The 19,849-nt window shown below is 38.9% G+C and overlaps 3 protein-coding genes across 6 annotated transcripts in view; 1 reads left to right on the top strand and 2 right to left on the bottom strand.

Annotated features, from left to right (window-relative positions):
• Positions 1-10,540, bottom strand: part of pak1 (p21 protein (Cdc42/Rac)-activated kinase 1) — a 36,862-nt gene extending 26,322 nt beyond the window's left edge. The window contains exons 1-2 of one of the 3 annotated variants that reach the window (XM_056766211.1): positions 10,467-10,540; positions 8,769-8,974 (exon numbers count right to left, since the gene is read on the bottom strand). The gene's annotated coding sequence lies outside the window, so the exon portion shown is untranslated. Of the gene's footprint in view, positions 1-2,965; positions 2,987-8,531; positions 8,719-8,768; positions 8,975-10,466 lie in introns of those variants that run through there. The other 2 variants (XM_056766212.1, XM_056766213.1) reach the window with 2 other exon arrangements.
• A 121-nt stretch (positions 10,541-10,661) lies between these two features.
• On the top strand, positions 10,662-12,781 carry aqp11 (aquaporin 11). The gene is made up of 3 exons (XM_056766214.1): positions 10,662-11,360; positions 11,659-11,775; positions 12,016-12,781. Exons 1-3 carry the CDS (start codon positions 10,763-10,765, stop codon positions 12,117-12,119), a joined length of 819 nt encoding a protein of 272 aa, XP_056622192.1. The 5' UTR covers positions 10,662-10,762; the 3' UTR covers positions 12,120-12,781.
• A 1,391-nt stretch (positions 12,782-14,172) lies between these two features.
• Positions 14,173-17,984, bottom strand: clns1a (chloride channel, nucleotide-sensitive, 1A). 2 transcript variants are annotated; one of them, XM_056766217.1, is made up of 7 exons: positions 17,595-17,982; positions 16,945-17,084; positions 16,569-16,700; positions 16,382-16,495; positions 16,089-16,268; positions 15,027-15,090; positions 14,173-14,438 (listed from the first exon to the last, which is right to left on the bottom strand). In XM_056766217.1, coding segments are annotated over exons 1-7 (753 nt in total). In that variant the 5' UTR covers positions 17,717-17,982; the 3' UTR covers positions 14,173-14,437. The 2 variants fall into 2 exon arrangements, with proteins under 2 accessions (XP_056622195.1, XP_056622194.1); XM_056766216.1 differs by lacking the exon at positions 14,173-14,438 and adding an exon at positions 14,449-14,738 and having other exon boundaries at positions 17,595-17,984.
• Between the last annotated feature and the right edge of the window lie 1,865 nt (positions 17,985-19,849).

The following is a 19,849-nucleotide window of genomic DNA, read 5'->3' as shown; positions in this document are numbered from 1 at the left end:
GATGTGAAGTAGATGTTCAGTAGCAAATCTAAGTATAAGTAATGTATGATATACAGTCTGGCTTTCGTTGCTGATGTTGTTACTCTGAAATGTTATTTTGCTTTTCCCTCTATCATTCTATTTAATCAATTATTAATGTTTTTTTTAATTATTCGATCTCTCTCTCTCTCTCTCTCTCTCTCTCTCTCTCTATATATATATATATATATATACACACACATAACTCGCAGCAAGTGCTGCTGTCTGTCCCTCTCCAAGTATTATTTCTATTTGTTCAGTTTCACTCAAAGCCTTGACGTTTTTGATTCATTTATTGAATTGATTTATGTATATATCTCTAATAGTTTTATATTTGTATATCTGTCCTGTGTTACTGTGAACACACACTCTCTCTCTCTCTCTCTCTCAGACAATAATCTCAGCAGAGCTGCAGTTTTGGCACCAGCGCTGACGGCCGATCGGTTGTAATATCACTTAATGTTTGTGCGCAATATAAACGCAAGTGAGCAGCACAGCAGTAAGATAAATCACAACATTGCTGATGTCAGGAAATCTCTAGATCGTGGACACACTACACACACACACAATCACTCACACACACTGCTGACATAAACACGCAAATACATTAACATTTACCCACAAACATACACTCACTTTCACATAAACACACACAGTTGCACACAAGCAGACACACACACACACACACACAACCAACAAACACATACACACATACACTTATACTGATATACGCTCACATTACATAACACACACTTAAACATTTTATGTTTTGAATTACAAGGACATCGGCATGTCCACATAATGTAGGGGGCTTGGGCAAACACATGAACACACACTGCATTGTAAGGACTGTGCGTCTTTATAATGTAGGTCAGATCCAGTGCACATACACACATTAATATATAACATACACACCTTATATACACAGTCTCTCTCTCTGTCTCAGAAACACACAAACAAACATTTACACCCATACACATACAAATGCACTAATACCAATATACAACCACATTAACAAACACACACAACCACACAATAACATACTCAATCACACTAACATTCACACACTAACATTCACACACTAACATCTGCACACACTAACATCCAGACACACACACACTATAATTCCCTGTTTTCCCTCAACTAGCTGTAATCTCATATGACATCACAAGCAAAACATTCCCTGTCCCACCCTTCACATTTCTTTGGAATCAACCAGATTTGTACTTTTGTATGAATTCAGCGTGTTGCTATGGCGTTCAAACTGGTTGCTAAGGTGTCTTTTCTTAGAAACTCAAGGAGTCGGCCGTAAACATGAGAAACATGCACGATCAATTGGACGGTCCAGCTCTCTTCACCTCTCCACCTCTTCACCTCTCACAAAAGCTTGGAAGAGATTTGAGGAGTAAATAAGAACGATACGCTCTCTGTGGAGGAATAGAGCTAAGTATTATTCATATATGCGATTTCGGACGCAGCGTGTGTGTGTTTGTGAGGGAGACTCACAGGATTGAAACAGACACGGACACACAGATTTTCCACAGATCTATCTCTGACAACAGCACGTCAACCGCAAAACATTTCCAACACCTCGTGCTCATCTCAAACGCTCTAAATTTTCAGGATGGTCCTGGTTTTAATCGTCAGCTTGTTCCTGCCAACTTAATGTCTGTCGGCTTCAAAAAGTCAATCCATCACTTTATCCTACTGTCAACCTAATGCCTAATGGCTCTCTCTGTACTCCTGAAAACAAAAAGAGATGTTCTGCAAACCAGGAATTGTTTGAATTGTTTTAATGCAAATAAATGTTTATCTGACCGGTGGATGTTAAGCTCTAAAAAAGTACTTAAACTTGCTTCTTGAAAAACAGCATGTAAGTTACCATTCGGTTTTCACCTTCTTCAATGCTTAAACTGATGACATTTGACAGCCGCTCGTCATGAAATGATTTCATTGTTTGCAAAACAGAAGTGTGAAGATTTTGATCTCTCATGATTGATGAAGGGAAGTAACACACACTTTTGGAAATAACATTTCATTATGGTGTAACATTACAGCTCAACTGAACAGGCGCTCATCTTTACTTGTTATGATGAGCTAGAAATCTTGCGGAGCAGTGTCGCCACACGGCACAATACATAACATACAACATCATGAGCAGATGTAACCTCAGAGGAATAAAACTGATCTGACAAAATGAGACTAAACGGAGGGACATAATGATATCATTAAGATTATTGTGAATGAGGTGAACAGGTGAACAAGGCGTGGCCCTTGAAACAAACCCTCTGTTACAGACACACACACACTTACACACACTTACACACATACACACACTACACACACACACACACAGGCACACACTTCAAAAGAAACTAAAGAGGGCAAGTCTGACTAAAGTCCACAATCCCTCGCTCTCATATAACCATTACCAACAGAAGAAACCAGGGTGTGATCTTACAATCTGAGAGAGAGAGAGATAAAGAGAGAGACAGAAAGAGAGAGACATAGAGAGAGACATGAGAGACATATGAGAGAGAGAGAGAGAGACATGAGAGAGACATATGAGAGAGAGAGAGAGAGAGAGAAACATGAGAGAGACATATGAGAGACGAGAGAGAGAGAGAGAGAGACTGTCAGAGAGGGAGAAAGAGAGAGATTTTCTTTTATCATGCCAATAAAGCTCCTTTGAATCTTGAAGAGAGAGAGAGAGAGAGAGAGAGACCGAGAGAGGGAGAGGGAGAGGGAGAGAGAGAGACCGAGAGAGAGAGAGACCGAGAGAGAGAGAGAGAGAGAGGGAGAGGTAGAGGGAGAGGGAGAGGGAGAGGGAGAGGGAGAGGGAGAGGGAGAGGGAGAGGGAGAGGGAGAGGGAGAGGGAGAGGGAGAGGGAGAGAGAGAGAGAGAGAGAGAGAGAGACTGTCACTTATAAAGATATTACTATACTCACATAACTGTGATCCATCATCTCAAATGAAATGTTCATGAGGAGTTTTCCTGGCCGTCTTTTTTAGTTTTAAGTTAAGTTTTGCGTCTTTAATTGTTGGTATTGGGAAAAATCAAGCGTTGTTAAGAATATTAATAAAATACGCATAATATAGATTCCACACATCTTCTGGGGAAAATTTTGTCTAAAAAGGAAGCCACACAGCCGTACACTTGTACAGACAAACAAACATGCATTCAGACACACAAATGCACACACAGTCACAGACAAAAAAACACAGACGCGCACGCATCAACACACACTTTAGTCTGAGTAGCAGGGAATCCATGACACAGCTGTCTCCATCCACCAGCTGTCTGACTCCTCCCACATGAAGCGCAATACTCAGAGGTGTCCATCGCCATGACAACCTGCTGAATAATGCAAGGCCGCACGGCATGCTGGGAGTGAAAACTCTCCAGTGGAGCACAAACACGGATATATCATGTTTTTCCTTTTTCAACAGTTCCTTCACTGAATATCTTGTCTCGTTGTTAAGTGAAAATACGTGGGCATTTGTTTTCCAATCATGTACATTTCTAGTTGTGTTTATTTGTTAAAACACGTGCAATTTGGCTCCCAGGTTAAGATTTACTTAAAAAAAAAAAAAACGGGAAGACAACGACACTCAATCAGGAATGTGATGAATTTCTCTTTAAGACTTCTGTATGTGGATGACCCGTGTTATTTTTGGCTAGACTCTGTGTACCTGAGGTGTGAAGCTTTAGTTTCCTTCTCAACACTACAAGCCTTTGTCTTGAGGCACAACTACATTAACGTGGAAGTCTTCATGTCATGAAGTCCACAAAAACTTCCAGAAACTCTTCATTTACTGTTCTTTAACTAAAGGATAATGAACAGCCAGCCGGTTGTTATTGCAGAAATAAGCCCCGACAGTGTGATCACACTGAAAAACCATTTACTTTCGGTTTTAAGGAAAGAAACGACGTTCAAATGTCACGAACAGGGAATTTTTTTTAATCATTTGTAAATATAATGTCATATATTTGATTTAAAAAAAAAAAAGTCAAAATGATTTGCTGCACTCGGGTAAGCGTGTGTTATTCGTTTTGAGAGGTTGATATCTGGCAATAACGAATTTGCAAATGTCGCGACTGGCCAATCAGAATCAAACATTCCAAGGAGCCGTGTAATAAATGACGAGATGTCAGAAGTTTCAAGATCTGGTAAATCCCCAGAAGCTTCTTCACATCACATTTAATTCTCTTTAAACAAGTCGTCTTCCGCTGAATCTAAACTTTGAAACACTTCTTAAAATCAAAAGTTTTGTGACTCGTATTTATTGACTATAAGATCATCTGTGCTCAAATATCATCATACCGATAAAAGCAGACGAATGCATTTAAAATCTAAAATCTCACTTCTTGAACGATTTAAAAATATCAACGACTTGTCACTCAATCATCTATTAAGTCAAATACACCTTGATAAAGATGTTTGTGAAACCTTCGAAATGTTCACAAACGAGTTGTTTGTGTCGCGGTGAGATTATAAACCTTATAACTGAAGTATTTAATCTGAACAGGAAGTGAATCAAATCAACCAATGACTGTTGAGATGACCCATCGGGTCGGTAATGCGCTTGAGTCACACATTTATGATCTCAGATCCGAGCGGCTGTGGATGTTTTATGACTCGTGCTGTGTGTGAGCAATTACAGGTCATAAAGGATGAAACTAAACTATGAAAGTTATTAGTCATCACTAAAATAAGAAGAGACTTATTTAGATCATACAAGAAATCGTTGTAGCAGGAGACTACACAGACCTCACCAATGATTCCAGCAGAGATTCACTAATGATGTGAAACTCTATTATTAACCATAAACATACAAGCACACACGACAATATATTTTCTGTAAATGAAATCGCTGAGCACAAACACACTGGTGAATCTGTCTGACAGGAGAGGTGAGACGCCGAGGGAGAATCTGAGATATTTTTAGCAGGTGGCATTATTATATCATGACACAGACATGTTTCTAGGAACTATTTTAGGTCTGTACAATATATTAAAATGATGAATATAAGCAGATTTGCAGTGTATCACAAAGGTTTGGAATAACAGATTTGATGTTATATGTTGCAGTGAAAGATGTACAATGGAAAAACAACACACACAGCCTGTCCTTAAAGGGATAGTTCACCCACAAACGAAAATTCTGTCTTTTAATCACCCTCTTATTCTTTCAAACCTTTATGACCTTCTTTCTTCCCCAGTACACAAAAGATATTTTGAGGAAACTTTGTAACCAACCCCATTCACACAATACCAACGCAAGTGAATGGGGGCCGGTTAACAACATTCTTCCAAATATCTTCTTTAAATAATATAATAACATAAGAAAAACTAGAAATGAGAATGCTTAAAGCGCAGCTAAAACACCATTCTCAAACTGAACATATTCAAGTCAAATATACTAACTTCTTAATAAATTAGCGAATTTGTATTGTTCTGCTTCATTTTAACAAAGAATGTGAAATGCAGGGATTGATGACATGAGGAAGAATCACGTGACACCCGGCCAAAGGACGAGAAATACGGTCAGATGAAGTCAATTGGAACAGTAAAAGTGAAGCGGCCACTGCTCATTTCTTCAAACACGTTTTTGGGTTCCTCTTCTGAGATGTTAACATAAAGTGACAGCTATTATATAATGATACGAAACCCAGAGGAAAACTGGGTCACACAAAACCGCACACTAAACTCACTGAACCTTTAAAAGGTAAAGATGCAGTCCAAATCAACCACGATGAAAAATCCCACATGCAATCACGGAGAATGGTCTCATGTTGGGAAACTTCACGCAACCGGACAAATTTAACAACATTTTACTCTGTTGTATTCTGTTGTCCATCTGACCACCGACACCAGTCAGAGCGAGAACGTCTGGTCAAAACATGTGAGATCAAACCCCTCCCGTGGCCTCCCTCCAAACTCTTTTCTTTACATGTGACATTAAGGTTAACACATTTTTTCCTCACAGCAACGCCACACAGTTCTGAAGCAGCGGCGCTGTCTGTCGCTGTAACCGACCAACACTCCACATTCTTTCTTTTGTCTAATACGCTCCAGAAGAGACCAGGAAACAGAATATTCTCTCAAGCCCGCAGCCCTTCACAGTTAATAGAGTTTTGTTTCCTTCTCCTCATTGGATACTTTGACTGTTTCTACTAAAACATTTGGCCTTTGTGCTTTCTATGTATACAGTCATACATCTAATCATGTATAGCTCTGAAGCGTATAGAGATCTGAATATTTTCAACATAGAAACTTCATAGCAACCACTCACGATACCACTGGCATTTTCTTCAGAAGCTATAAAAATGGCATAGGGCTGAGACAATATATTGTGCATGTGAAGATCGTTTGGACGGTGGTACGAAAATATGCGGCCGTGACTCCTCCATTTTGTACATTTCTGTACCGAGAGGTTACGCTGTGATGTTTTGATCTTCTATTGGTCAGAATGTCATACCGTACACTCGGGTGTCAACATTTGTCGTGCTGTACACGTACGCGATTTGCAGACGACCGCGGAACCTCCTCATGACGAAAATGACGTCATGCAGGGGAACCACGATGCCTGCCCAACATCGTGATGACTGTCTGCCATCGGCGATGGACAATGTCAACGTCTATCGGCCCAGCCCTGGCTACCCAACGAAATGCGTTTCCGGTCTGTCATATCCGCATGCGTATTAATGGAAGTCAATGGAGGAAAAAGTCAAATGTGACCTTTACGGCTTTATGCTGGGTTTCTCAATGAATAACGATTAAATGCTGCCACATCCAAAACCCAGAGGGCGCTCTCGCGCAGAAACTCTGAATATGGGACACAGAAGAAGAACGATTTAGGCTGTGTCCAATCCCTAATACCCTAATATTGCACACTATTTGAGGGGACATTCATTTTTAATTACCTATTTCATTAATATTAATATTAATAAAATAACAATTATAAATTGATGCAATCCTGCACTATTGTCTATCAATGACAAAACTACACACTTTTTGTGCATACATTGAGAATGTATAGATTTAACTTTTTACTCCATTGCTTGACCAAAGCTAACTCTATGAGACCAAATAGAATTTCCATTCTTTGTCTTTCCTTCATAAACCGCAACGTTGCTCGACACATTAAACCAGCGTGCCCTACAAAGCGGAGAAACACAATGCACATGATCCTGACAGCAGAAAATCTTTTGTTCCAGAAGTGGCCATAAAAATTATCCTTACACATCTGGGTTGATCCAAAAAAATACATCCAGACACAGTCGCATAACAATATGCATGATGTCAGAGCATCGGTCGTGGGTCCAAATGCACATCTGGAGGGTGTGTGGGGGACAGGGGTGGGTGTGTTTTTTCTCTCCTCTGTGTTTTGGGATGATAAACAGGGTGTTACTGAAACCACATGGTGACGTGTGACCCAAGGGTGTGTTCATTTCAGAATCACCGACCCCCACAGCACGAACCTAGAATCACAATCAAATAATCGACGCGCCGCAACTGTGCAATTAGAGACACACGTGTAAAAATGCTTACATCACACCTACACGAGGAGCGTTTCAGCACACAACACCTACACATACGCCATCTCACAGCTAAAAATAGCCAGTAATGATGATGACAACATTTTTAGGAGCGTGAGAGAGTGATCGATTAAAAGCCACTTCTGAGTCGCTCCACGTTTTTGGACGGAAGCGAAAAGACAATATTCTCATACCGTGTCTTAGTGCCGTCTGCCTTTTCACTTTCCCTTTTCATAAAGAAGATGAGCTTCTGCAAGCCATTTACAGATATCATACTTTATGCATCCACAGAGATGTGTGCTGAACCGGTTTAAAGATTTGATGTAAGAAACTGATACGAGCAGAGCAACCCAATTGAGTGTAGAGCCATCTGAACTCCACCGCACACCAACAAATCCACTAAACAACACACCGTCTATGTCTCTTGAAAAGTCATTATAGAACTTACCAAGCTGAGGAGCAATAAACCAACCAACACACTTCATTTTGTCCATGCACTTTAAAAAACAATGCCAAAAGCAGTTTGAGCACAGACGTTGAGTTCCTTAGATAGGATATTAGATGACGCTTTTAAATTTCCCTTTTGGGTCAGTTCCTGATCCGGACAGAAATGCAATCCAGAGATCCATCATGTCTGCAGTGTTTCCAGTGGTGGTCATAATAACCCGACACCTCACACGCCCCAACACTGTTAATCATGCATGTGCATTTCAGCCTTGTTTTTAACATCAAAACAAAAAAATACACTAAATTATGATTATAATAATAGCACTCATAATATTGTAATTCAAGCAGTCATTTTAATGTGTTAATATTTATTTTGTATCATTATCACGTGTGATGCAAATAAACAGAAATATGAAATAATTAACAATAACAAACCAATTATTATTATGAGGATTATTTGTATTTTTATTCAACGAGCGCATGCATCAAGTAACCTTGTTGCGTTGAATAAAAAGCGAGCAAACCTTCTACTGAACTCGAGCAGACACATCAGACAGCGCAAAATCTTATCACAGCACCGACACGCGTGGAAATAACCACAGTGAGAATCCTGATGGTAAAGCCACATCCCCATCCGCGCGAGGAGGGAGGGAGGGAGACATTCGCACACCACGCCGGTGAGTCTCCGCGTCACGCAAGATCCCCGCGAGCGAGACTGCGGCTCCGCGGCGCGCGTGACAGCGTTAAAGACCGGCACTCACCTCTGTCCAAAACACGCGTGTAATTTCCCGAATCAGACTCTCCGGTTCTCCGTCGCGTATTCGGTCCGTCTCTCCGCTCTCATTTGCTCCCGTGATCTTCTGTCTCACCGCTACAGACAGAGAGACGCACACAAACCTGCTGCGCGAAGCTCCGCCCACGCGCGATCCCAGTGGCCATGCGTGCACTCCGGCGTGGGACGCGTCACCTGCGCCAGTGGAAGAAGAAGCATGAGATTCTATATACATCCTATATAAACGGAAGTGTATTTTGTTTGATAATTGGTTTCGAAATGATATTCTTTTGGTGGATCAGTTATTTAACTCAGATGGGATTTTGTTAACCTATGAGGAATCAAAATATATCATTCCCATAACACCAAAAGAATTAGCTTTTTGGTGCAATATCTAGTGGAATTTGTATTTAAGCAAAAAAATCCCTCATGCTAACAATAAATCTATAAGAGCTCTCTTTCAGGAAAAGGTTGTTTCGAAACCAAATGCAATTGCGTACTGGAATCGTTTTGTAAATGATGTGGACTGGCAAGAAGTTTGGCATCTACCTAATCGCTATCTATCAACAAATACAATTAAAGAAGTGACCTATAGATTATCTATTTTTTTAGTATCTATCCTGTTAAACATTATTTACCCAAACATAAAAAAGATATAGATGAGAATTGTAGCTTTTACAAACAAAAAAAAATTATTTTTGGCCTAATGTACTCAAATTTATTGTTGAAAATATTGATGAAGATTTTTTTAACAGTGGAAAGATGTCCTCTCAGGCAATATAGTGTGACTAAAACAAAAGATAAACAAACACACATTTACTTTATTCATTTTTTAATTGTAATGGCCAAATTTCACATTCGTGAATAAAATAAATATTTAGGAAAAAACCTATATTTTTTGTATTTGAAAATCAAGTAAAATATTATTGTGAATCTCTAATGCCCTCAAAGAATCCAAATGCAATAAGAATTGTACGAGCTTCAGCACTTTTTGAAGTATTCATATAATATTGTTTGTATCTTCGCATAGCATGATATCTAATCAGATTTTTCTTGTTTCTATTGCAATGTGGATGTTATCTTAAATAAAAAAGCGATAGATGGATAGAGAGAGAGAGAGAGAGAGAGAGAGGGATGGATGGATGGATGGATGGATGGATGGATGGATGGATGGATGGATAGATAGATAGATAGATAGATAGATAGATAGATAGATAGATAGATAGATAGATAGATAGATAGATAGATAGATAGATAGATAGATAGATAGATAGATAGATAGATAGATAGATAGATAGATAGATAGATAGATAGATAGATAGATAGACAGATAGATAGATATAGATTAATTCATCCGTTGGTGGCTTTATATTTATAAAACATTTTTTGGAAAACCTAAATTTTAAGGTATCTCAGCGCCCTCTGTAGGATAATAACAGAACTGTTGGGTTACTAAACATTTTTAAATTCAGTGTACATATCGTTTGATGAAAATTCCAGAGAATACTTTTATGTAATAAATTAAATTAAGTATATTACTAAACATTTATTACCAACACGGCGCTTTATCTGCTCGTGAAATAATACAATCCAAATGAATAAAGTATGCTTGCCTTTTCATTACAACATCAGATTCACTTATGTGAATAAAACAAATTTTTGTTTTATTTTTATTATCTACTCTAACCTCTCCCTTGCATGTGAAGCGTCTTTCCTGAAGTCCGGTCAACATCTGTGTTTTCTTGGGATCGGCCCGACTGAAGGTTGGCTCATGAATATTTACTTCGTTTACGTGAAAGGACGTACCGATCAACGTCATCCTAACGTAATTACTATTCATAAGCCGAGTCGACCCAGGAGGATTTTGGTACGTTGTAAAGCGAAGGGGGCGGGGTCAATCGCGTGGAGGCGTATCCGCTCTGAAGTTGTCTGACCGGATCGGATTTTTGTATTGGAGACCAGAGGCCGATCAGAGTAGGCGAGATGTCCGATCTCAGCGTCTCGCTGTCCGTACTGTTGGGGATTGTAGTTTTTAGCGAGGTGGCGAGAAGGACGGTCTTATATCTGCTCTCGAACCGAGACCGTAGCGTCTATGCGCTGGAGTTGATTTCCACGTTTCAACTGTGCGCGTGCACGCACGAGTTAAAGCTCCTCGCGGAGGTGGGCGGGCTGGAGCCGCGCATCGCGTTGACGTGCACGTATGTGATCTCGGTGGTCCACGGGCTTTCCTTCCACGGCGCGATTTGCAACCCCACCGGGGTCCTGGATCAGCTCTGCCGCGGGACTCTCACCCGCCGGAGCGCGCTGGCGCGGATCTCGTGCCAGCTGATCGCCGCTGCGTTGGCGCGCGGAGCGATGCCCCATGCGTGGGCACTGTCTCTGTCTGACCTGCACGCGCGGCACGGATCGACGGGGTTTAAATGCACGAGCAGCCCAGTCAATGCTTCTCTCCTGCAGGCCGCTGCGGTGGAGCTGTGCTGCGCGTTCGTGATGCACACTGCGGTCTCCAACGTGCACAAAGTTCAGGAGCTGTATCGAGTTCCTGCCATAGCTGCAGTCATCACTACTTTAGTGTATGCAGGTGTGTGTGCAACAACCAAAAAGTGGCTAGCTGCAGAAATCTAGAAAAAAATCATGAAGATGCTATTCTATAAGATAAATATTAATAATAAGAAATAATGTATTATTAAAAGTTGGTTTACTTGGCAACTACACAAGTACTGGTACCAGAAGTGTACTTTTAAATGGGCGTCAATGACCTGTGCCATATTTTATTGGCTTTGTACATTGACAGATCAAAGTCAACTATTGCTAAACCAATCAACAAGTTGCCTGTCCGTCTGTCAGTTGAACTTTACTGTACTTTTGTTTTGGTGAAGGTGGACACATCACTGGAGCTGTGTTCAATCCGGCTCTCGCCTTCTCAATACTGGTCTCCTGTCCTGGCAACACATTCACAGAATACAGCGTTGTATACTGGCTGGGGCCCATACTAGGTGAGCATTTACATTCAGTGCATTTACAGCAGTCAGACAGAGATGTTTCTGCCACATTTCTGTAACTTAACCTGCAAAACTCATTAACCTGCTGAATCGAAGATCAGGATACCTGTTTTGCTTTTGTGTCGTCATGTTTGTTTGCCAGGGATCACGTATACAAATAAAATCTTTTATTTTGAATTACTGGATGTTATTTCAAGAGATTTCAAGAGATTCACGCTGTACTTTCTCCTTCAGGGATGATCGCCTCTCTGCTGCTTTGGGAGAAAGTCATGCCGGTCGTTTTAGGAAAAAGCACAGTTTCAAACTCCAATGGACTCAAGAGGAGAAAGATTGAGTAAATTGGGATGATATTTTAAGAAGTCTTATTCACAATATAAATGTTTTATGTTGATTTACATATGACTGTGAATGCACACAACATTAGGACACTGTTCTTCTCAATTCGTCGTGTTTTATAGTTTTAAGGGTTCTTATTGTCTGTAACACTTAAAGCTTTGATAATGTCTTAGTGAGCATCAGAACTTCTTAAATGAGAAGTAGTGTATATTCACAAAGCACAATGCTGTCATAAAGCACACAGTGTCTTAGCGGACAGACATTCATGTGATGTTATATACAGTTATGGCGGCAATAAGAATGACTTATAGAACTGTTGCATGTTGATTTTATGATTTAAAAGTCATTTTTCTTGTTCTTCAGGGTAATATTTACCTCACTGTACTTTATTTGTCATATTGTATCTTAAATCATACATTCCTGGAGTGAGACACCTCTGATGCGTTGTAACGGTGCAGTGTTTTTAATAATGTTTTACTAGCGATCATTATTATCTAGCACTAGGTATATGAAACTTTTATGGTGCCTTTGGGTATAATAACCTGGCTGAACTTGATGAAGTGTAAAACAAAGTGTTTTGTGCAATAGCTTTGTTTTCATTTCGGAAGAAAAAGAAGATGTGCTAAAAATATTTATTAATTTGTTTTTAATTAAACTCACAAATCAAAAATCTTGTTTGTTTTTCTAACCTGAGAGATCGGTTGTTGTGGAATAGTTTCTTGTGTCATGTGATGGACCCTGTGTGAGAACTGATCTGCGCACAGAGAAACAAAACACAATTCTCAGTGATAGTGAGAAACTCTATGATGAAATTCACAAAACAGCAAACATTCAACAACTGAGAAATGAAAATAGAGATTGAGTTCACCCACGACCGAGATTCTCTGACCTGATGGGTTTTGATATACTGTCTCTAACTCTTTACACATCAGATTTCTTCCTGTGTGGGAAAAAAATACTTAATACACATTTTTTGATTATTTGATAAATAGAAAATACATCAAACTAATATATGCAGAGGAATGCAAAAAAATAGAGAAACAAAGACACGTGACCAGAATATTTGTGAAAACCGTCTAGTGCATTGTTATATTTTATTTATTGACAGCCCCGGCGTAATCTCATCAGATCTGTATTGACGATTTAAAAAAATGTTTTGGATTAAATTTATGAAATTTAAGATTGTGTATGAGTGAGTATACGGTGCATCATGACATATTGCAGAGGTCACAGAGGCTTCAGAAGTTCAGAAATGGAGACATTCACTGTAATGTCATAATTTATAGAAAACAAATAAAAAGTGAGTTCATTTTCAAATCCATGTATGTTTCTAGTTTGCAGACTTTATGTCAGACCTACTGGTTCATGCTGACAAAACACTAATTACTGGAGATTTCAACATTCATGTAGATAACGCAAATAATGCTTTTGGAGTTGCATACATAGATTTATTGAACTAATTTGGGGTCAAGCAAAACATTAACAACCCCATCCGTCGCTTTAAAGCGGGCGTAACACACAGGGTTTATGCCAATCTCCTATTAATATTGAGAACCTGTAGAGTAGTATTGCATACTTTGTATCTTTGAAGAGTATTTAGTTTGATCACATTTATAAAAGATAGATACTGCTTTACGTTTGTTTTCGAAAACATACGGCGCGTGCGGGGGGGAGGGGAAGGCTGAACCAAAGCACGTGCGCACCCTAACCCAGACTTCTGATAGTACCTAGAATAACTAAATCCACAAAAGAGGGTAGAGCTTTCTCAAATGTAGCATCTAAACTCTGGAATAGCCATAACAGTATTATCTCTTGTTTATAAGTGAATGAACAGCAGCTACGCAAATTGTTCTCGCTCTGCCCTCCTCCCCTACCTCCTGATACCCACAGAATGCGTTGATAAACAGACAAGATAAAAAACTTCATCTCCTGAGAGACATTCACAGAAAATGATCATTTGGCTGATTAGAGGAGAGAAACGAGTTCTTAGCTAAAATATGACCACAGCAATCCACTAGACAACCCTGAGAAATAAGACTCCAAATATGAAACAAATAGCTTTGTACAAAAACAACTGTATTTATTAAATGTCTAACAAACACATTAACATTAAGGAGAATTATTACGGTCTTCAGAAAAAACTACAAAATACATTAGTGAGTAATGTCTGTGGCGGGGGTAAATTCAGGGAAGGAGAGACAGAAAGAGAGACAGAGACACTGTGAGTATAAGAGCTTTCAGTGGTGGTCCTGGTGAGTCAGCCGGTATCCCAGCATGCCTCAGTGAAGTGCTATAATCAGCCGTTTACAGATGCACTCAATCTGGCAGAGAAGCGCACAGAATTCAGAGTCATGAAGGAGTCCAGATTATGCATTTTAAAACAGACAAAAGAAGACATTTTTACACAGGATTCTTAATCTCGTAATATGTATCCACACATACAGACTACAAATCAGCCTGTCTGACATCATCAATGTTTATGTTCATCATTTCATTAAACTGCAAATGGTAGGGCTTTAATAAAACATGGTTCTTTGTACGATGACTTTGGCTTAACCAATGACATCAGTTTTGGGTGGGACTATTTGTTTGTCTGACCAATGACAAGAGAGGTTTGAAAGCTGAAACAGACAGAGGTGAAATGATATATCATTGCATCACGACATATCACAACACCAAAAATACAATATGCATTATAAAGCTATGGCGATTTGTCTGTTTATTTCCATTGGTCGAGCTGTGCACATGAGACCTGTGTCAACATATAGAATGTTTTCTATTTTTTTGTGCTTACTGTACGTGCTTTATAAAAAAATCTCTCTGAGGGTTTGTCTTTTTTTTCTTTCGGTAAATGTCTCTTATTTTAACAAACCTATTCTGTTTTTAAAACAAATTAGGTTAATAATCACCAGTGTTCCACATCAGCATCCTCAAACTGTCCGGCAACTGTATTGGAGTCGACCTCCATACCATCTGTAAGACAGAAAGGGCTCAATGTTACAAGACAGTATTATATGACGCCCATCCGGGCCAGCAGCACTTCCCCTGGGGCTTCAACTCATTACAGATCATGTAGTGTTCAGGAAATCCTGCTCATTATAGACACACACAAATCTGTTAAACACGCCATTTGTGAACCCAAGAACACATGAATTCATGCATACATACATGCAATCTAACACACAGATATGTTTTTGATTTATACGATCATGAGAGGTCATGTACACAAGTGTTGACAGAAAGGTGTCACACTAAAGTGTTCCTGCCACCTTGTGGCTATTTGTGCATAACAATATCACCACAAGAGCACTCTTGACATCTAACCTTACTACTCTATACATCGTTTCATGCGCACTGAGACTCCAGTTAACTTCCGGACTGTTACTATTATAACGGTTTATCATTTTTCTTATTTACATTAATATTCATTTATATTATTATGTTACTGTTAAATAATTTTATTAAACAAACGATTCGTTGAATTTTGTTGTATGTTCGTTTTATTAAACAAACAATTTGCAGAATAGGTCCTGTAGTTTGGTCGTATTTGAAGAAACCGGTATCGCAGTCTAAATAAAAAAGATTGGAGACAAGTTTAGACAAGTAACCATTCTTTTGTTTGTTATCAGAAATAATCTACAGGCACTCTATTGTTTGTAAATGTGTAGCGGTCCACGAACACGCGCATGCAGAGTCACTTTGAAAGACGTATAAAAAAATCTGAGCCATCCCTATACATATTTAATTACCATGTACAAGTTTAGTGAAACTTGGCTTGAATCTTATCCTGAGCCATTTGTGTGACAGACACAAATTATACATTCATTTTTTGTAAATTGAATTAAATCAATGACATCTAATCCATGTTAACAGTACCAATCTTGTTTACAACAGCAACAAAAACGTTTACAATAGCACACGGTAAACATAGGAAATCAATGTTCCTAGAAATAAGTGTAGCAACCACAGACCTTCAAACTCAGCTGAGGCTTGGTCCGTCCTGACTCCAGCCATGTGAAACTGCTGGGCGACTGACTGAGCCAACATCCCCTCCAATCGGTCGAGTGTGGCCTGACCCTCTGCCGTCAGGTGAGACAGACCCTCCTCATAGGTGTAAAACGTGGGCACATCTCTCTGTGCCTGCTCTTGTTCTGAAAGATGAGAGAAACCGCCGTGAGTAACTTTCGGTGGATACTGAATGCAATTCGTAAACATTGTTAAAACAGGCAATCAAAAAAGCGCTTTGGGACTGAGAAACACCCACCCGCCTCCTCTACATCATACTCCTCTCCTTCATAGTCATCATCATCTGTATCAGCGTCCTCAGGGTCGGGATGCAAGGCCTGACAGTCACACATGGCCGAGAACATGGGCTCCACTGCGCACACACACACACATTCAAAAAACGATTCTTCACGAGGCACAATGAATCATTCTTGTGATTGACTCACGTGCGGCTTTGTCACTGGGCACAAAGCGAATCTCTGTGATAGTTTCTGAATCTTCACTGCCACCGTCACTCTCATCTTCATCTTCTCCTGGGTCTTCTGGAGCTTTATCCTTCATCTCGGTTTCGCCGTCATCTATAGGTCACCATGAAGAATGTTCATATACCAAACACACCAAACAACGAGAGAACAATCATGAAATAAAAACACGTGAGAGGGCTTTCAAAACGAATTTTAGCATGCTTCACTTTCGCTCAGAATTATAGATGTCAACGTGTTTCTATCAATGAATCGCCCAAAATTATCAGTAAGATTTTGTGATTATAGGGACACCATCTGATCATCATTTTAAAATAGCATTTAGTAGATGAACGCTCACCGGCGTCCAGTTTTGCATTGACCATCACGTATAGATGCTCTTCTGGGAATGCTCCGAGGTCTCGTGAGATAGCGTGTAGACTGATGGAGGGATATTCGAGGGAGAACCCCATACATGAGCCATCAAACCACGACAAACGCCTGGGAGGACAGAGCAGGACAGAGGCATCAATAAACAAATGACATTCCACACAAATTATGCATTTGACATACAACAACAAAAATATGAGAATACCATTATGCAATGACAGCATTTACTAATAAATATGTCCGCAGTTTGTTTACATCTCAAGAATAAACCTGCAAACCTCAGCATGTTGTTTCATTCATATTTTTTGTTGGTCTACTGCTTGTGTTATGGGTTACACACTGCACTTACGTCATGACAACTTACCTCAAAGACATAAGCATGGTGATATTATTGTTTTATAATGTTGTTGATCTAATCAATCTCAAGGTAATTTCATGCAGTTCCATTGTATTACTATTAAATGACATCACTTACCATGTTGCGTCTTAGTAAGGTGTTTGCACATACAGTTTAAACATGAAAGTGCTCCACGTGCAGTAAACACATACGTAAAGAGCACAACAACTATTAACCGCTTTAACAAGTGCAACGTTAGTCGAAGTTAAAACAGAGATACTCACGTCTCAGTCACGAACAGTGTTCCCGAGCCGAGTCGCTTGCCGTCCAAAACCGCAGAGGTCTCGGCCTGCTGGAGTCTGATGCCCTCGCTGGGTGGACTCTGACTTTTTAACACAACCATCATCAAACGTGACTGTATGAAATGTGGTAAATTAGCGTGAACCTGCTCAAACACTGATGCTCGACCGACTCGACGCACACGCACGTGCTGAACTGTGCTCGTTATTTACTGGAAGCTTCACGCTATCTGACTGAACAGCACTTACAGACGCGCCGCGTGAAACGCGATCAGTTTGCGTGTCGAGAAACTTCCGAATGTGTTTTAATACTTCAAAGAAAGACAGTCATACGTCACTTCTGTGGGTCTCGTTCACGTTTCCTGTGCAATACACACGGTTCTGCCACCAGGGGGCGCGTCACGGCCCATACTACCGAACCAACCGGTGAAGCGCATTTAATTTATTTTGTATCCATCGGGAATGCAAACCTATTAACATTTAAATATTTTTTATATTTATTTCACAAAAAAACTAAAATACGCATCAACAATTAATAATAATAATAATAATAATAATAATAACATAAACAACTAATGTATTAATCACAAACGACTCTGATTGGTCAAATGCCGGGAAAGAAACCTGTATCACGTGACAAGCCGTGTGGGCATTGTAATTTATAAGATTAAAAAAAATATTATTAACATGTGAAGATAGATATTGAGAAACATTGATAGCCATTAAATATAAAATATACAGTTACGTGTTGAATTATAATTATGTGCTACGACGCCTGTGCCCCTAATCCCCGCCCTTGTTGAACGAGTGAATTTTGCTCTTCTAGCCTTATTTATTTCTATCCGTTATCCCGCGCGCCGCTTTTTTATGAGATAAAGATCGAGGTCATGATTATAACTGTAGCGCCCCTCATAGGACCAGAGCATCTGTTGCGCACTTAAACACCATTTGTGTTGTATGCTTGCTCATATGATATTTAATAATTTCATATATCACATTTAAGTAGTTATATTTCATTTTAATACAGCAAGAAACAGAAAGATCCTGTGGGGAACTGTACATCAGTTTTACCGAAATTACGTTCATCACTAACAAAATGAAATAGCCCCAACACCTTTAAAACTTATGTTTCTGTAAAAGACTTAAGTAAATAACTGTAATTCTACATACCATTGTTTCTACCATTCTGGTAAACAACAGAAAATTCATGAATAACAACAATGATGTTAGCATTAGAAACACTAAAGATCTTGCAAAATGTTGTTCGTTTTAACACTTCCATATTTAAATGAAAGATTTAAATAAAATACTTTCGGATTAAAATTCTCAACTAAAATATTTCGTTAGTGTGTCATTCTACATCTTTTGTTAAACATTTTCACCACACACTCTTATAAATAATGGAAACCACAAAACTCTAAAAAATATATTATAAAAAAATATAATAAACTCTTCTAAATCTCAAAGATAAATGAGTCTTTAAAAACACATAAAAGAATACTTAATTTAAAATGTAGGGCATGCAGGGAACTGAAAATCCTCTGCACAATGACACAACTCATTCATGTAGTCCCAATTTGAACAGATTAAGTTTGATGATTGACAGGTGATGGGTCAGGCTCATTTAGTATCCCAATTTGATAAAGATATTGTGTAATATTTTCTAAAGGAAACAAAATATCTTTATTGATTTGAAATGTTATGACTGCCATGTTTGTCCAGTGTAATAAAATACTTGATTTATTTTGAGTACAACAACACAAAACATTTATTTTGATAAATATTAATGATAGTGTACTGACATTTTACCTGAATTTGAAGTTTGCATTGTGTTGTGTATAATTCTGATAGAAATGTCAGTAAAATGAATGTGATAATGTAGGCTACTGACAGAAAACTACCAGAATGTCGGACATCCTCCGTTTATTTCCTTGGTTTTTGGTTAACACTGCACATCCTGCAATAATACATATCTTCCTACCGTGTATGTTTTTAAGTTGTTTATGTTTTAACTTATTTTTTGTTGCTAAAATGTGTGTTTCTGTAAAGATGATGTGCAAGAATTGATTTGATATTGAATTGAATGGAGATACGAATTGTATAAGAAAAATAAGATTTGTATCCTTAAAAAAATTATCTTAAAAATATAGATTTCTTTATTTTGTAGTGAAAGCATGGTTTATCTTTATAAGGGATTGTGTTCCTGCTGTATATATATATATATATATATATATTCTTAA

Source organism: Triplophysa dalaica, chromosome 14 (genome assembly GCF_015846415.1).
Source record: "Triplophysa dalaica isolate WHDGS20190420 chromosome 14, ASM1584641v1, whole genome shotgun sequence".
Classification (NCBI taxonomy): domain Eukaryota; kingdom Metazoa; phylum Chordata; class Actinopteri; order Cypriniformes; family Nemacheilidae; genus Triplophysa; species Triplophysa dalaica.
The sequence above is the reverse complement of the archived record's forward strand: the minus strand, read 5'-3'. Positions and strand labels throughout refer to the sequence as shown.

Coding starts and splice junctions, on each gene's coding strand:
- clns1a (XM_056766216.1), bottom strand. CDS start 17,716: ATGATGGTTGTGTTAAAAAGTCAGAGTCCACCCAGCGAGGGCATCAGA. Junction 17,085..17,594: donor ACACTGTTCGTGACTGAGAC/GTGAGTATCTCT, acceptor CTGTCCTCCCAG/GCGTTTGTCGTGGTTTGATG. Junction 14,739..15,026: donor GATGCTGATGTGGAACACTG/GTGATTATTAAC, acceptor TGTCTGTTTCAG/CTTTCAAACCTCTCTTGTCA.
- aqp11 (XM_056766214.1), top strand. CDS start 10,763: ATGTCCGATCTCAGCGTCTCGCTGTCCGTACTGTTGGGGATTGTAGTT. Junction 11,361..11,658: donor CACTACTTTAGTGTATGCAG/GTGTGTGTGCAA, acceptor GTTTTGGTGAAG/GTGGACACATCACTGGAGCT. Junction 11,776..12,015: donor CTGGCTGGGGCCCATACTAG/GTGAGCATTTAC, acceptor TTTCTCCTTCAG/GGATGATCGCCTCTCTGCTG.